Source organism: Molothrus ater, chromosome 4 (assembly GCF_012460135.2).
Source record: "Molothrus ater isolate BHLD 08-10-18 breed brown headed cowbird chromosome 4, BPBGC_Mater_1.1, whole genome shotgun sequence".
Classification (NCBI taxonomy): domain Eukaryota; kingdom Metazoa; phylum Chordata; class Aves; order Passeriformes; family Icteridae; genus Molothrus; species Molothrus ater.
The window spans coordinates 34,330,834-34,350,071 of record NC_050481.2 but is presented as its reverse complement, the minus strand read 5'-3'; the positions used below and the strand labels follow the sequence as shown (position 1 = coordinate 34,350,071).

At 35.6% G+C, this 19,238-nt stretch overlaps 1 protein-coding gene across 1 annotated transcript in view; it reads left to right on the top strand.

The window, feature by feature from the left end:
• Positions 1 to 10,037, top strand: part of SPOCK3 (SPARC (osteonectin), cwcv and kazal like domains proteoglycan 3) — a 167,290-nt gene extending 157,253 nt beyond the window's left edge. The window contains exons 9-11 of the mRNA XM_036382411.2: positions 5,623 to 5,685; positions 6,837 to 6,974; positions 7,992 to 10,037. Coding sequence (XP_036238304.1) covers positions 5,623 to 5,685; positions 6,837 to 6,974; positions 7,992 to 8,161 — 371 coding nt within the window. The 3' untranslated portion in view covers positions 8,162 to 10,037. The remainder of the gene's footprint in view (positions 1 to 5,622; positions 5,686 to 6,836; positions 6,975 to 7,991) is intronic.
• Positions 10,038 to 19,238: the final 9,201 nt, after the last annotated feature.

The following is a 19,238-nucleotide window of genomic DNA, read 5'->3' as shown; positions in this document are numbered from 1 at the left end:
TAAAACTCTCATGATAAATTCGCATTAGCATTCAACATTTATGGTTTCATTCTGATTTCTGTGGAAATAAAGGTTTTTATCATGCTACATCTGCCCGTTGTAAATCTAAGTAAAAATAAAGCTGTACTTCTGAAGATAAGCACTAAATAGCAGATATATTTTCTTTGGTAATTTTCTTATTAAAAGGTTAACATTTAAACATTCAAAACACCTTGTTTGTTTAATAGTGTAACATTAACTTTTGTGTGATTTTTTTATAAGCACGTATGTACTGCTAGCAACACTAGCAAATTAACAATAACCCATCCTAGAAGTAATGTAGCTCTTAAAGAACATAACATTTTGTTCATTTGTCTATAAAATAAAAATAAAAAATAAAAAAACCCCACTACAATAATTTCAGTTTAATATATAAGTACCCTTAGTCTTTGGAGGGCAGCATAATCCTTTCCTATTGCCACAGAAAGTACAGATAATTATATGTGGCCTACTGTGGTCCAAGTTTTTTCCACCAATTTCATATAATGGCATAACCAAATTAAGAAAACCATTCCACAGATCAGTTTCAAGTAGTTTTGCATTTTCTTATGTAATAAACACATTTTGTGCATAATTTTTGCTCAGTGTGCTGTTAGAACCTGAGGATGGTAAAGACTGATCTAAACACTAGGGAATTTTATTAATGGTACCCCAACAGATCCATCTTTCAGTGACACTGATTCTTCACATTGCAGAACTCAACATTATCAAGCTTTTCTTCCCCTTTTTACCAATTTCCTTGCTGTCTTGATAATGGTGCTGAAATAAGGTGCTGATTTCAAACAGATTAGATAGTCTTTGATAGCACAGTGTCTTTGAGTATATAGTAAAAAGATGTCTCCTAAACATTGTATATGAAGTGAAATCTGAGTTTCAGCATCCCTTGCACATTAAACATGCACTTCATCATTCGAAATTAACAGTTATCAAAATCTGTATTCTCCATTTTTTGATGTAAGGAGAAAAAAAACCTTATCGTCTTCTTTTGTCATGTCTTAGTATTAGCTGTTGCACAACTGTCTGAGCCCTACTTCCTGTGTGTATTAGTGACCCATTGAATTCTCTAATTGGCATTGTTATGCTGAGCTGTGGAATATGTTCATGTCTGATTATGTTTTACTTGATGGAATGATCTAAATAAGGCCTTTAACTAAGCCTTTGCTATTAATAGCAAGGAGATGGAAAAGCTGAGAAATTCAGCAGCTTCTTTCTGATGTTTATTAAAATAAGCTGATATTAACAGAATGCTTCAAGCCATGTCGAGCAGTTCTCTGTATTCATTGAGCTTAGTGCTTTCTGGGTAGATCAGTGGTTTTACAGTACTCTTCTTGATTAATGTTGTTCTAAAGGGAATACAAAATTTAGTCAACCATATGTATCATACTGGGAATAGCAATTTCGCTGTGCTTTTTAAAAGTACATAGTGTTAGCTTGAGTCATTACCTGAGAAGCCCTGTGGTCTTTGATCTTAGTTTTACCATGCAAGACTGTCAGCATTAGACAAATACTTGAAACTCTTCATTCTTTCTGTCCGCTTGATTACACTACACTTGACCTATTACTGAACATTGCTAACAACTCCTAGTCAATATAGGCAACTTTTTTATGAATCCTGAAGTCAGATCTTTCTTGTGGAGAAGATGATCTTCCTGTAGTAGTTGTCTCACTTTGATTAATGGTTAAACACTTAGGTATAGTCCAGTGATGCGCTTTGAATTTTTTCTTGCCCTTACTCTGCCTTAAATGTAGTTTAGTATTTCTGAGGTATATCCAAGGCATTGAAATGCATTTCTGCAATACATCAAAATCTGCACTGTGCCAGTGCTCTTTCTAAGTCTTTTTGTATGCTTTGGTCACTGTGGCCCTCTATTTTCAGCAATCCATGCAAGTGTTTCAGCACCCATCTTCAGAACTGACTTCCTTAGTTGTTCAATGCTAACGTGACACTTCAGTGCTTACTTAAATGCTGAAATGCTGAGGCCTTTGCAATGGTGGCCTTTTTATAGGCTGAATTTTTTTCTGCCAATAATTGACTGACTACTGCAGCCTTGTTTTGTGGCATCACTGATTCAGAGTAGGAGAGTAGCCAATTTTGCTGATAGTTTTAATGCTTAGCAGCAAAGTATTTCTTTACTACAGGCCTCTGCATGGATCTATTAGTCCAGCACTTCTCTAGGTGTGTTTTCTTAGAGGCCCTTCTGTCTGCCATACCTGGAAGACATCTTCGTCACTTTAAAAACAGTCCCTCTTATAGAAGACTGATAATTATCATGATTTATATTTGCCAGTCTTAAGATTGCAAGGACTTCAAATATATTTATAGATAGTTACAACTGAAGATGTAACATGCTTTTATCAAGATAAATGATGATCCTAAATGAGATCCCCTGGCAGACTTCTTGAACTGTTGTATTGATGTTTCAGATCCCTGAAGTACAAACCTCAGATGTCCAACAATTACAATGCTTGATGCCAAGTACAGGCAAGATGCCACTGCAGCCTTATCTGCAGTAGACCATAATCCAGAACTTAGGGGCTCTGCCAAATATTATCTACTTGATTGGTGAAAAATCACTGTTTTGTTCTTGAGTAAGAAGGAGAATCTCTGAAAGTTGGAGGCTCACTGTGTGAGTAATAGCTCCTTGAGACCTATCTGTTAAAAATAGTGGTCAAACCTACCAGTTCGACTCCAATTGATCTGGTAATGTGCTATTTTGGTAAATCAAAGCTTAATTGTGCTAGCCTTGAAGCACTTCTTGACATGACTGGATATTGGTGTCTGAAGGGCTGGCGTTAGTAGTGTTGGATACTCTGGTGTGCAGCAGTGCTTTGAGCGCTGACAAACTGTGAATGGCTGGTGCTGTGTGGTTCATGATTCGCTCCTAGCCGTGCACTGGTGTTATCAGAAGAACAATTCCGCCCACAGCTGCGAAAGCAGATTAAGGATGAAGATTGTTAGATACCTTATTTGTATACATATTTTCAGGCAGACTAATGTCAGATTCATTGCTATTTCAAGAGAAACTACAACCCTGATTTTTGTAAAGGATTTTTTTTCCTCCCCGAAAATTACTGTTTGGCTCAAGGAGTTGTCTGGTGATTGCTTTTTTATAAAAATAATTTCTGAAATCTTAAAAAAAACTTTACAAACTTAGGAGCTAACCTGCAAATAAAGAGGGAGGCATTATGATTTGGAAGGAAGACAGGAAAAAGAATGTGCTGTGAGCCAAAAGGGATTGGTTGAACTTGTAGCCTGCCATTCTCTTTGACAGTTTTAAGCACCAGAGTGATTTAGTATTGTTAAGAGTTTTTGCTGCTTTTGCGCTAAGAAGCAAAGCTTAAGTTTGAATCTTGAAGACTTCTGAGAAGAGTGTTTTGTGTAAGTAACTCCCTCTTGTTGCCTTGTTACCTCTTGGTTAATGGTATTCCTTTTTGTAATTGTGCCACCAAAGATTTATAGCTATAAAAAAAGATTTTTTTTCTTTAGGCATCATCCATAATTTTTACATTTCCACATGTTAGTGCTCAAATATGCATATGTATGTTTCTAATTTAGGATTATTTTTCATGGATAAAAATGCATGTATTCTTCCTATTTGACTAGTTCTTCTTCATCAGCGTATTTCCCATCTCTTTTGTAGGAAAGGAGAGAATGGAATAGAATAGTTCTGTGACATTACCCGACCATTAACCTAACCCTGCCAAATCCACCCCATTCCTAGATCCTTATAACCTGTAATATTTGTATGATAAATTACTGTAATTTATTAGATTAATGGTAGTAGAAAATACCTTTAGTTTAAGAGATAATCGGTCCTCAGAATGTTATAGCATTAAGACTTTAAATCATCAAATATTGGGAAAGACAGGAACCTTAGTTTTGAAAGGTAATGAAACTGTGAACATGATCATCCTCAAAGTACTTCCTACAATGCAAAGAGTAAAACGTCATGTAGCCTCATAAAGTAGTCAAAAACTGAATTATTAAAATCCAATACCCACCCAGTGATGTCAAATCTCAGTGATTTTTCAAGAGCACACAGAGAAATTGGTTCATTGTCTGGAAAGACAAATCCTAAAATTTCTTCTGGCATTAAGACTTCTGTTGACAGTGTTTTGAAAGTGGAGCCTACCCTTAAGGCCTTCACTCTAAAAAGAATCATTACAGATTTAATGTGAAAAGCCAGGCCCACCAGAGTTGAGGCCACTGGAGACATTTGTGAGCTTCTTTAAATGTATTGCATATGTAAGTGTTATTTAAAATGTAAAAACAAGAGAAATGAACATCCTGCTGCCAGTAAGGGATTATTATTGTATACTAGTTTTTATTTACACTGTTAGATAATAGCAACGGTATGTTGGAATAACTAGGTTGTGCCAGCCAAGAGGCTCTGTGTTCACCAGAACTGTATTTTTGATCTCCACTTCATCTAGGCCTTTCTCAGCAGAGTGCCCTACGTACTGACTGAGTTCTGGTCTTCCATGTGCTCTGCATCAATGGGCTGGGCTAGTCTTACTCATTTTAAGCCAGCTTAGAACACCTTTTTCTATTTGCATGGAGAAAAAGGGATCCTTGAGTTAAGCACATGGCAAAGATGTATTATAAATGATCAGAGTCTGCTAAAATAGAAAATGCATTTAATATTCATGCAATGTAACATTTTGTCTGGGAATGGTGCAGGCTAAAGACACCTGTGAGTAAACTCAGTAATTTTATTGCAGGTTCAGAATGAGAAATGCCTGGTGCTAATAATGGTCTAATGTGGTATGCAGTGCCAGTGTTCAGAGATTAATTAGTACTTTGCTGTCTTTGATTCTTTCACTTACTGAACAGTGATGGAAACACATTCACAACTTATTTTCTTCCCATTCATGGTGCATAATGCAACTTTCTTTTATGGACAGTAAAAAATTAAATTATTCAGAAGTAGAATTCAGTATTTCCAATATTCAGCTGTAGCTGAATAATGAAAAACTGAATTTTAATACATATTCTGCTTCTTAGAGCCATCTAAAGTTTGGCCTCCATTTTTAAGTTAGTTTGCTGCAGATGGGGCTTTGTACCTATGGGATCCAGTCTTACATTGTTGCCAGAGAATCATTGAATCTTGCAGACTTCAGTGAAGAAAAAGATTTTATTTTCTTAGTGTAGTATGTGAAATACAAAATTGGAACATGAATTCTAAAAAGGACAAAAGGGAGGAAATTAAAAGAGCTGTCCTGTTTTTAGCTAATACATGAGGCAAGCTTCACAGTTGCAGAGATTTTTATAGAGCAGTAAAGTAGGGTGTGATAGAGTTACTATTTTGGTCTAGCGTTCCTCAATCCTCCAGACTAGTGACTAGATGCTCACTTGGAGATGAGTTAACTATGGGTGGTGTTCTGCACATATCCATGGTGCTGCGCAGATTCATAATTCTGAAACTGTAGCAAGATGTGGTAATTCTTTTCTTTCAGATGTGTGTGTTTCATAAGATCAGTAGTTAGAGTGACCTTACAACATAGCAAACTGTGAAAACGTAGTCATGTGCTTTCTGTCCTCGATACTTTGTAACCTGTTTAATATTTTTTATGTCCTTTTAGACCCACCTTGCCAGACAGAACTCAGTAACATTCAGAAGCAGCAAGGAGGAAAGAAGCTCCTAGGTGAGCCATAGATCATTCTTTTGAAGGTTTTATTACTTACATAAATAACCCCAGTTAAACAGCAACACAAAATCAATATTAATCCAATGAAGATAGACCACAGTAAATCTCAGCAGCAAAATTTATGAAATTTTTGAAAGCTATTAAACTTGGTTTTATTACGTTACCTACCAAAAGCTCTTACTTCTGTTTTATTACCCTGATAGAAGGTACATTTTTACAGTACAGAGAGGACAGCACAAGGTACTCCTAAATGTAGTATTTCTGCTGATCCTTTAACTGTAATATTCTTTAAGTCATTGAAATCCTTGTTGTGAATCAGTTTATACTGCATCAATATTTCTGAAGTGTAACGTCTTCATTTACCACTAGCCACTGTGTGAAAGCTCTGTAGAACAAAAGGCTTGGCCTGAAGCAGTCAAAACTGTATTTCTCATAAGGATGGTTTCTAACAAGAACTATACACTTCAAATGCTTTCATATGAATTTTTTGTTGATTGTGGTCTCCACTTGGTCCAAGTGATAAACAGTGGATTATTCAGCTGTAGGCATGTCACTGCCTCACAAAACAAGCCCCTCTTGTACATATAAATGCAAATTTAGTATTAATTTTTTTACAGGTTTTTTTTTTTGTGGTGTGTTCTGCTGCATTTGTCTTCTGTGGTGGAATAATTAAATATTAGCGTGTGGTGGTTTGTAAAATACATATTAAACACAAATAACTCCTTGTAGTAGATAGTTTGTTAGTCACGAAGTCTGGCCCTTACTATCCAGACTTGTTTGTACTCCACAGATATAGAACTTCCCAGTCAGGAACAGGTCCTACATTTGAGCCTTTTCACCAGTGAAAATCTGGACTGAGATATTCAGGGAGTAAGAAATATGTATCACAGGATCAACAAAAAAATGAAAGGAAGATTGCTCGCTTTATGTCGTGAAATCGGTCCAAGACTGATACGTGATATTTACCCTCCCACATTTGATCCATTCAGTCACTTTGAGTCAGCTGAATTTAGTACTAAAGTAGTCACTGCAGAATCTGAAATGGTGAAACAGGAAAAGGCAGTTGCTTTCTGCTATAATTGTGACATTGGCCAAGACATGGACTTTAATATACTTATTCAACATATATATCTATATCTATCTTTCAGGGCAGTACATCCCCTTCTGTGATGAGGATGGGTACTACAAGCCAAGTCAGTGCCATGGAAGCCTAGGGCAGTGCTGGTGTGTGGACAGATATGGCAATGAGGTGTCAGGATCCAGAACAAATGGCGCAGCCGAATGTGGTAAGTCAAGAACCTTCTGTGGTGTTTGGTTTAGAAGTGTTATTCCCTTTGATTGTCAGCCAGGTTAAATTTCTTCAGTGAGAAGTGTGAGACCCATTAAAGAAACTATATGGAATTTTATACAAAACCCAAAAAATATAATTTGTTATTGTTATTGCATTATTTTTTGGAACTCCTGTCACTGTGTCAGCTATTACTAGACCCCTTACACATGCTTGGCATAGTGTATATAAACCCAGGACATATTAATTTTCTAGAGCAGCGTTAGATAAGTCCCATAATGTTTCATTTAATTCCGTTGGGTAATCAGCATGCAAGTGAATTCGATTTGATTTTTTTTTCAGTTTATATTTGAGGGAATTGCCAATGTTTTTAGCACACTAAATCTTCCCTTATTTTTCCCTTCCCTACAGCATTGTGCAGCTTCTTCCAAGAATTCCCATGTCACCTTTATTTGATGTCCCAGATATAAAAGATGAAAAAAAAAAGTATTTTTCCTTTTTCTTTAAAAAAAAAGTCATTTATGACTCCTTTTCACTTGTTCTCCAAAAGAACATAGGCTGAAGCAGAGAGTAAATTGTATACAGTATTTGAGGTACAAGCTCAGGCCTATTGTCCATCTTATCCAGGATCATTTCTAGATAAATGGACAGTTTGGTATAATTCAAGATGATATGTAAGAAGTGAGCCATAGTCAGGGTATATTATCTATCAGTGGTCCTTATTGCCATCTGTAAGTTGGACTTAAATTTTTTAAATTGTTCCTAGCACTCATTACAGTTCTACAAATCCATAACATTTGTCTCCTTTTGTTAACACTGAGAAATTAATTCAATATTGAGGTGGGTTTTTATGACAAAAGAATCTTCCTATTATTTATATTTTATTTTTATGTAACACTCTGTAGTTGTCCTGAAAGTAAATATTCTGATGTGCCTTTTGTATGATTATGTAAAATGTACTATAAATATGTAGTGTATCTTGCGAGCCTTTTCTATAACTATCATACCTTTTTAGCTATCGATTTAGAGACTTCAGGTGACTTTGCCTCTGGTGATTTCCATGAATGGACAGACGATGAAGATGATGAAGATGAAATAATGAACGATGAAGATGAAATTGAAGATGATGATGAAGATGAAGGCGATGATGATGATGATGACGATGATCATGATGGATATATTTGATGATATTAGGAGGTCCCTTTGTTGTACCTTTCTAAATTTCACAAGATGATATTTCATAAAATCCCTTTGCTCTCCAAGATCAAAAGGGTTCTAACAAATATGTATATTTTGTATGATTATTTCAAACATTGCAGCTGGAGTCATAGACTTTTTTTGTTTAAATAAGAATAATTATATCATGTGCTTTTGAGTTTTTAAATTCCGTTGTGCTGAGGAAAACACATTGGAATTCTAGCCTGAAGAAAAAAATGTTATGTGCTACTGAAAATATATATATGTGCAAAACACACTAAAAAGCCAACCAGTCTCTTCAAAATTCTGCTGAAAAAATATTTGCCCTTACTTGGAACTGTGCATGTCCTCCTCAGCTGACTTACCTTCAGCTCTGTCAGTGTTTTAGGCCCTGCAAATGTCCATTTAATGAATCAGAAATGTATTGCAGTAGAAAAACATTGATGCACAAGTAGCATCTCATCCAGCCTTTAATTAACCAAAGGTATGGAGAAAAATCAGCAGGGAAAACTGTAGCAAAGTCCTCCTTTGCATTTGTAGTTATGTTTTTTATTGGGAAATGGCTAGATTATTGAAAGGATTTTTCAAAAGCAGTAGCATGGACAAGCACCAGTTCTGTAATTCTAAAATTTTCTTGTCCTTCCTTTTTTTGGTTTCATGTCAAGGTCATATAAGCTTTATCATTATTTACTGAATCATTGCTTCACTCTTTGTGGTTTCTCTGTATTTCTCTCTAATCAGACTAGCATAAAATATTTACATTGGGAAAAAAAGATTTGCTTAAAGTTTATTACCTTTATACATTACTGTATTTCAGAGTATTGTCACTTGCCCCAGGGTAGTTTTTAATAAATGTATAATGATGCTTTTTATTTTCTTATTTTGGGAAATAGTTTTGCTCTTTATCTTGATTCATGTTGTTTTCTGTTACTAGTGCAGAAACTTATAGAACGTATTGTAAAGGTGCCTTGCAAAATAGAACTAGAGAGGTTTTAGCATGCATACCAGTATAGGATGTTAGGCAATAGCTAAGCACACCCAATTACCAAAATAATACCAGTGTAGATACTGCTGCTGGATTGAAGAAAATGGATTATTTTAATTTTTTTTCCTATTATTATGTAATTACCATGTGGTCTAGATTATACTTATTGTGTAGAGTAGCACTCAAGATTTGACTGTAGAGAAAATTACTTTAATCACTGTATTTATGTTAGCATGTTAATTAATTGTGTAGACATTTTGGGACTCCACCATCTTCATTCATATCCTGTCTGTTTCTTTCTGCCCAGAATAAAATTGACATGACCTGCATAATATGTTACTGCAGGCTGTATAATTTAAAAATGAGTCACTGATTTCCCATCATTAATAAAAGGAAAATCAGATTCTTATTTGAATTAATTTCTACACAGTAAATACTAAATCTAATGTTTATCTTATGTAATATTAAAAAGTATAATGCATTTTCTTTTTTACTGTTTCTGTATAGTTTGCAAAATAAAAACTCTTGTAACCAACCTTTGGCCAGCATAGCCCATCATTTTGACTTTTTACATAGTCTGAAATGTAGAATCAGGAAGAATTCATGTTTCAGATACATTTTACCTATTAAAATATGTATTTATTTGAATAAAGCCATTAATGTTTTATTTTCTTTAAAAGTATTTGAATAGGGCAAAACACATAGGGAGCTTCTGATTTTCTGCGATTTCACTGATTTTTCTATAGCTTTGTTATGTACTTTTATGACATTGTCTTCATTTCATAGTAAAGAAAGAGAGACAGACTTCTTCTTAAGCTTGGTCATAATTTGTGAGGCATAGTTGTATTATTTTCTTAAATAAAGTCAGTTAAGAGTTTACCATTCTGATAGTGGGATTTTGTCAAAGAACAGTTTCTTATGACTGAAATTCACTGATATATAAACTGATTTTAAATAAAGAAGCTAAAGAAAAAGTGTTGTCATTATTGGCTGATGCAGTAAGTACTGTTGTGGGGAATTTTTTTGCATGTGACAAGTGGTTATTAGATGACAAACTAAAAATGAATTTCATTAAAACTTTTGATACTAGAATTAAAGGGAATTCATAATGTGTTTTGTCTAAAGGGATTACAGTATGAAGACCTTTCTGAAAACAACTGTCATGCAGAAGAGGCTGAAAGATGTTTATATTCTTTCTTCCCTGAAAATTCCCCACTGAATTGAAAGAGGAGTATACATACATTTTAGTCCCTGAGTATTAAAGCTACTTAGCATAAATTCAGAAGTAAGTCAAGATAGTTAAATTCACTAAAGAACAGTGACAGTGGGGAATATGGATAATTTTGGGTTATTTTTGTGGTCCAAAACTAAAACAGCAACAACAAAAATTGTAATTGTTACATATTCCTGAGGAAAAGCCAGAGAAGAGGCTGATACAGTGTAAATCTTCCCTTGAAAACATCCTTTTGTTTTGTAAAAGATAGGTAACTGTCTGTGATCAATACAGTAGTGTTGGTTACCTTTTATGATACCAGAGGAACTGGAAACTACTTCAGTCAGTGTGCTTCTTTCCTGCATTAAAGAAATGCAGGAGATCAGGAATAAATAAAGGCAGAGGCTGATAACGTAAATTTACTGAATATCTAAACCATTCAGAAGCTTTTTCCTGCTTTCCATAAAATGCAAGAATTTGCACAGATGTCTGTCCTCATGACTACAGTCATGCAGAAAGCAGTTGGGAGCCCTTGACTATTTTTACAGTGTTGCTGTCATTTTTTGTTTTTTCTGATCTTACAGTTCTACACATGTATTTATAGATAGGCAAAGATTGTGATGTACATTTGGAGATTTTCAGGCAGAGTGATTAATCCTTATGCTCTTCTGAGAATGTGTGGAATTATAAATCTCAGTTTCATTGAAAAGTAAGGAATGCCAAGCTCAGTGCAACAAAATATATAGTCCTTGAAAGAAGTATTTTGGGTCAAGGCACAGATGTGCTTAGTTTAGAAGGAAATGAATTAGTGTCATTAGTTTGCTTATATGAAAATTGGATTTTTGACAAGACTGAGGAAGATGGATCATAATGATAGTAGGAAAATTTTTGCCTGTTTTGGGCACATGAACAAGAACTGGATTTCTCTTATTCTTACTTAAAAATTCCACTACCTGGGTAGAATAATAAAAGTTTATCAGGATGTGGATTAGCTTTATGCTTCATAGGAAATTTAAAAGTATTTTTATTTACAGATTCTTTGTGAAAGCAGTGAACATATTTCTAATTACTAAAAGCTTTTGAAAATTGAATTTAAATAAAGCGGTGGCAGCACAAATTTATTTTAAATACTGTAATTCTTTTTACTTTTTTTTCAGCTAATTCAAGTATATATGGGTCGCAAATCATTCACAATTTCGTTTCAGCAAGTGCAGTGGACAATAAAGTAGTTTGTCAGCAAGTTCCTGTGTGAAGAGAGATTGGTATTACATAAAGAAGAATCCAATAGATTGGAAGAATCTCTAGCTTAACCAGGTACCACTTGGGTGAGTAATTAAAACTAAGTTTTAAGAAACTCCGCCACCTCCTGAAGGCAAATACAATGCTGGATATGCTGAATTAAACGTCATGTCACAATTGGATTTTTGTTGACACACTGTCTCTACTTACTGTGCAGGAGGGGTACAGTTTTCTAATTTGTTAATTCTTCCAGTCAAAAAACGTGGAAATTACTCTGAAGTTAAGGAACCAGAGCAAGAATGGGAAACAGAGTTGCCTAGCCTAAAAGATGAGACCTCCACTTGAATTTTTTGTTGTGTTTCAGATGCTATTGAATCAAATGCTGAAAAAGAGACTTCTGCACACTATGTGTCTCCTTGAAGGTGAGTTTTATAAGTGAAATACATGTGCATATTTTTAAAAAGAATTTCCATGCCATAGTGTTAGCAATAGTGCAAGACATTTTATATTTCTTCACCAGCTTTCCACACAACTCCATAAAAAAATTTCATCCAAACTTCAGGCAGGGACATGCACAAAGCTGGTGTTTACACCTGTAGCCATTTTTACCAAGGTGGTTGAAATTTATCAGTTAAGATGAACAGAGAGGTCACCTGTTCACCTTCTCTACCCATAATACTTGATATTTGCAGCTCTTTTGTAAACTCCTGGAGCATCCAGCAGTCTGCTGAATTAAAAAAAAAATAAAAAAAAAATTAATACATATCCTTCCAACTCAGATCATTATTTCTGTATGCCTTAGGGGGCTGGAGGGCCACAAGAAGATTTCTCAAGTCTGCGGTTTAAGAGGAGAGTATTGGCTATTAAAACATGTTGATTTTGTTTGAAAACTAGCAAAGATTACTGAGCTTTTCACTTGTTTTAGGAAACACCTGGCAATAGCAATTTATAGGAAGAATCCAGTTTTGCAGTTAGAGTGCCATAATTCTTTTTCCTTATTTCTTAACAATAATGCAGTTCTTTGAAAGTACACTGTGAGTCACATTTGATTGGTTTTGGGCATTATGCAAAACATCTTCAGAACTTGTTCAGTTTTATTATACTTCTGCAGTAAATTTTATTAATGTGCATTAATTCCATTGGGTGCATTAGTGTTAAGGAACTGAAACATGCTTTAATCCAAAATCTGTTGGACGAAGTTTCTATTTGTTTTTTCAGTGGGAACATTCATTATTGAAGTAAACAAAACTTAGAGATGGTTTTACAGATGGCACCAGTAAAATCCAAGCCAATTCACCCAAAGTAAAAATTACTGTAAAAACCATGCTCAGGCATGGGTTTTTTTTCGTAGGAGGCATAGATTTTAGTGTTGAGTATGAAGTGGTTAAAAGTGGATTAAGAATTCTTCCTGCTGTAACATCTGTGGCAGCTACCTGAACAAAACAAATGTATCTGTAGGAAGTTTATGTATTTATTTTGTGTTGATAAATTTTCACATTTGCTTAGTATGATGAAGATTTGTGCAAAGCAGAGATTTGTGTGTCTGTGCTGTGTCATCATTGTGATTAATGGATATCACCAGTTTATAGGTCAGTGTAACTCAGAGTATGCACAATGTGAAATGACACTGCAACAGCACAAGATGACGGTACCAGTCTGAATTTCTTCATGTTCAAGTGAACTCGTTTCCCTCAATTTCCCCACATGTTTGGAAACATAGAGTAGTTTTCAGTGAAAGACAGAAATCAAATGTTGGGCTACTCCCTTCAGCAGTAAGAACTCTAGGATCTGTCCCTAGAAATCCTGCCAGAATATAGGAAGAAGGCTCTTTTGAAGGCAAGCAGCTTCAAATGCATGATTTAGGTAAGACAAATTACTCTTAATAGTTTTGAAAAGAAAACCTACCCATAGTTTAAATTTATGCCTTGAAAATGTACCTGAATATAATGTACCTGAATATAATCTTTGCTCGTCAGAAGACAATTCCTAGTTAAAAAAAAAAACCAAAACAAACCAAGAAACAACCCAAGACAGTAATGCTGAAAGTAAGGCAAGTTCAAAGGGAAGGAAGGCAGGAGAAACATTAGAATGTGACAGCATTGGGATGGCATTTATGTCTCTGAGTAGCTGACTGATCCTGTCACTGAATTAAAAAGTGTGAGGATTTGAAGTTCATTGCTCATGTTGCTCTTTCCCCTCATAATTTCACCACATGTGTTTTTATTAGGCTATGTAGCCTTCTAGCATATCTTCACATCAGAAATAGCACATAAATGCTGAGATGAGTTCAGTTCCCACAGTGGCATCTGTAGGAATTGCACCATTAAGCAGCCCAGAAGCCGAGGACATTACTGACACATTGTCATTCTTCAGGAGTTTTATAGCAGGTGTTTGTCCAGATGTACTTTAATGTATCCATTACAAATGCTTGTTTGACTCAGTACAAGGAAGTGACCAGAGTTTTTGCTTTTATAAATGGTAATTTGCTCAGATTTTGACATAAAAGTGGCATACCATTGACAGTAATATCTCTTGTACATTAAGATAACTTGATTTTCATGTAGTGGAAATGGTGTTACTATTTTATCTCTCTGCATAGCTACTTTAATTTGAATCAGCAATAATAGCAGAAAAAGAATTGTCTTCTAAGTAAATTTCCTATATCAGTTTTGTAAAGATAAAAAACCATCAGTATTGACACAAGGGATGTCTTAAGGGGCCGAAGAGGTAATGAGTAGATCCCCTAATACAATTCACTCCTATGATTCATAGATCTGACTTCCACCATAAGCATTAGCTGCCTGGTTAGCTGTTGTCTGCCCATACATAGATTTCAATTCTAATGAGAAAGTGAGTGAGAGAAGCTCTCTTTTTTCCCCCTTTCAAATCTATAATGCATCTTTTACTGTTAATTAGAGGTCAGTTTGTATTAAATTGTCTCCCACTCTACTGCTTCTTGAATGCCATTACGCAGAAATGGGAAAAAAAAGGGACTAATAATCTTCAACAGCAGGAATGAAATTGCACAAAATTTCTATTATTTGTTGCTGTACAGAAGTAGGTCTTTTTCTTTCTATGTGCAGACAGGAATCTTGCTGTGCAGCCCCTGTGTCCTTTGAGGGCATGGTGCTGTCATGAGCAGGGCAGGGGTTTGGGAACCTCTGCTGCCTGGCACAGCTGATCTCTGTGCTGCCCTCCCCGATGGCTCAGCTGTGCTGACCTGGCCACAGAGGATCCACAGAGGCTGCACACAGGCTGTGTTTGCTGAAGGGGAACTGCCTGTGCCTGCTGAAGGGCTCAGTGGTACTGCTGCTGCTGCTCCTGCTTGCCTGAATGTGGTGCAAGAAAGGGAGAGATTTTTCTCTTTTGGAATAGTGAGGTTATATAGACTGGATAGTCCCACAACAGTGGCCCCTCTGGTGCCTGTACTTCATCTTCACAAAAGATATTCACTCTGTGAGGTGTGTCAACTTCTCAATTTCTCCTGGTTGTACCAGCCCAAAATAGCCAGCTGCTTTTCCCTTTCATTTTATCTATCTCAAAAAGAAATAAGTACTGTGCTTGTGAGATTTGTTTCTCATTTTTCTGAAGCGTTCTTAGTCCAGCTCTTGTTAAAAAAAATAGTCTAAACAGGAGAAGAAAACAAGGCAGAAGTGTAAAAAAATAGTAAACTGCTAACACAGAATTGTGGAAAAGAGTAACATATTGAGGGTGAGAAAGCCTCACACCACTTTTACTCTTCCTAACTTAAACTAACTTATTTACTTTAGCTTTGTGACCTTTGTCTGCACCAATCTGTAGCCAGCATTTAATTTAAACACTTCCGGGATTTCACCAGCTCATGGAGCAAACATCTGCAAATTGCCAAAGCTATATTTTACTCATGGGAAGAATTCCAGTCACTCTCCCTTAAGACAATAATTGCAATGGATAATGCTCAACATGTGATTTTTTTTTTTTGAGTGTCTAATTCATGCATTAATATGGTGCAGTATAATTTCTTCCATTCCCTTGAGTTCTGTAGGACCAATCTCACATGCCACAAAATATAATAATCAACTCAGTATAAGAATACCAGAGCATCTTAAGATGTGATACATTGAATCAAAGGAACTGATGTCCACTGAGCTTTGCCTTTACCCCATGGAAGACCATCACACAGCTGTGACTTAGTAAAGGTGCGTTGTAGTGCTGTCTAGCAGACACTACCGGGCAAAAAGTTAAGAGAAATGTACAAATGTAAATGGAAACAAATATAAAGGATTATTGGTTGTGACAATAGTTTCTCTTTGTCCCCTACAACAACATCATCTTAGGGTATGGTCCATTTGTAGTGCTAATCTGGCCCTTCCCCTCAATCTTACTGGACCAGATACAGGTTTTAGACAAGGTACTGTCATTTCTTGCCTGAAATAGATTCAGAAGATCAACACATGGACTACACAAACATGTAAACAAAAAGAGCAACAGCCATTAATGACACCTATAAGACGGCCCTTTCTTTCAGAAAATTAATTTCTATAAATATGTTTCTAGGCATTGCTCAGGTTTATTGGTTCACTGGAAGTGACTTCTAGTTCTTCTAATTCAAACTATGAAAAAACATGGTAGATACTGACTTTCCTTATTGAAGCTGTTGAAAAGAAGCAAACCAGAACTTTTTTTAGTACATTCCCCCTGATCTACAAGTTGGCCCTCAAGTGGCATCTTCTTAGCAGGATCACAAAGCATTCAACACATGCTCTGAAGAATTGGCCTTGCCTACAAAAACTGCAGGTATGACTTTCAATTGTATATCTTCTTACTTAGCTAAATTAATATCTTTTTCCCATTTTTAAATGTGAAACTTTAAATGAAAGGTGAAGTGGTGAGACTTCTTTTTCTTTCTGAAGAGCTTGATCATTGTTCTTCTACTCTCTTAAGCTACTATCTACTGAAAATTATCACAGCTAATAGCTGTCTGTTGCACAAATCGATTCTCCATGCATCTACATCTGTTCTACACCTTCATTTTATCCTTTTTGTCATTCAATTCCACTCTTCTAGGAATTATAGCAGCAGGCAGGAGGCTCCAAGGTTGTTCTTGGTCTCAGAGTTTCATATGCTCAATCAATCTCTTTAAGCAGACGACTCCACATGATTTGTGTAGCAGCAGATGGCCTACTTCATATTCCTTGAGAATTAGCAATTGACTCAGAAAAGTTTACACTATTCTTTTTCCTCTTATACTATATCTTTGCTGTCACACTTGTTTCTTTGGAATGCTCCTTGAAAGGAGGCTTACCTAGTGGAAATTTGTCAAATTTGTTATAAAAGTCCAAATAATCAAGTTGCATGTCTTGCCATTGTTGACTTTCATTGTAAGTTCATCAAAGGGAAACATCCTGGTAGGCAAGAGCTCCTGAGGGGCTTATTACCCTTTACTTGTCAAACAGGACTGGGAAACCCACATCTGGATCCTCAGGGAAAAAGCCAGTACGTGACCTATTGGCTGGAGTTGGTATTCTGTGTAAAAGAATCACATAGAATCCCAGAATGGGCCAGGTTGGAAGGGACCACAGGAGGTCATCTGGTCCAGCCTCCCTGCTCAAACAAGGTCATCCCAGAGCACATGGCACAGGCTGTGTCCAGATGGTTCTCCAGTGAGGGAGACTCCACCCCCTCTCTGGACAATCTGTTCCAGTGCTCACTCACCTGCACAGTAAAAAATTTCTTGCCCACGTTCAGATGGAACTTCCTGTGCATCAGTTTCTGCCCACTGCCTCTTGTCCCATTGCTTGATTTATCCTACTTAAGGATCTCATCCAGCAGTATTTAAACAAAATGGATGAAAAAATAGTGAGCTTTCTTTCACCAGCATTTTTGACATTAATAGCATTTGACTGACATAAAGGAGTCACTGATAATTTACTCTAACATGGTTTTGAAGAAAAAGACCTTTATAGCAATTCAAATGTAATTTTATTTTTTCATGAGAAATTATTTAATACTGCACTCCTGTTAGAACCTAGATTTTTATGTCAATCCTGGTTAAATGATAATTTGAAAGTATTTGAAGTTTATTTATTTAATTATTTTTTTATTACTAGGTAAGAAGTAATTTATGTTTTTTTAACTAAGACAGTTTAAAGACATTTTTTTATCTTTTCTTTCTCCCTCTTTTTTTTCTTTCTTTCTTTCTTTTTTTTTTTTCCTAGTAGGTGAAATGGATACATGCAAAACCTGTATCTTATAGCTACTTTAAATTAATTTAAAACTGCACTTGCCACCACCTGCCAAATCTCATAATGCAAGTAGTATAATGCCATAGTGACTATGGTAGCAGTGTTGTAACTAACATGAATTTATTGTTAATGTTGCTAACACTAGAAAACAATGCAAATCTCACCTGGAAACCTCATATGTTTTTCAGACCTAAAATTTTTTAAGAGCTGCCAAAATGCTTTCATCTCAGAGTCAATCCTCAGAATTTTCTCATTTGGCACTTGCCCATTTCAGGTTAAATACATCTCCTCAGTATGCATAGTGTATATTTAGGGACAAGGCCAAGTTCAGCTACAGGTCTTTCCCCAAAGTTTCCCCAGAATTAACTGTTTTTATTTAGCCCTTTCAGGCTCCTTATTTTCTATGAGGAATTATTTATAAGACCAAATGTGTAAATTTGTGAAAAAGAAGGATTCATGGAAGAGAAGAAGGATTAGTACTGCCTTCAGATGTGCTTTTTTATATGCATTTTTTGGAAGATGTTTCCTTTGGTACAGGATTCTACCCATGAAATAATTTTTAAATTTCCTTTAGACATGTTTGTTTGGGCTTTTTTCCCCCTTTTGTGTCTTTCTTTTTTGTATTTACTTGTAGGCTTGAAGAGTAGTGGCCAAAGGTGTTTCACATGATAGTGGTGGTGTTTTACACTAGTTTGTTCTTAGGATTTGATCTATTTTTAGTAGTCCACCAGAAATTAGTGATTTGGTATGTAGATATTTAGAAAGATAGAGTCATTCCACAAAAGTGTCACTCAGTGTCTTCTTGCACTTTACAGATTTAGGTATTTTTAATGTGCAACCTCTGGGACACCAAAATTTATCATCTTCATTTTTGAGGGTAATGTCTGAAACTTTTCAACGTAATGAAAAGATTTCAATTTTATTTGATATTGCAAGGTTAGGACCAGGGATACGATTAATGCTATCTGTGAAAATAGTGTTTAACGAAAATTTTCCGTGGACAAAGTGCATTGTTATGGTTATTGCTTCAGAATGGAATTCAGTCTCTGAAGAGTGGATTCCAGAAAAGCTGTGGTAGTGACTACTCTTGGATGAACACTGGATGACAGAACTAATGGATTATTACATGCATGTGTTTGCCACACAGAAGATAAGCTTAAACTTCTGCTTACAAAAGGGTGATCGTAAATCCTCCATTGCAATATACAAACAGGAAGGCCTTGTTTCTAAACAGGAAATTAAAAAAAAATAAATAATTGCAATAAGTAAAGTTTTTATTATATAGCATATGTTCCAGATTTTGGTAAAATGTGGTTACACAATTTCCCATTTTGCTTTTAAAATGTGCAAAGTACTGCACAAGTGTACATATATTAAATATTATATGTGTGCTATGCAATAACT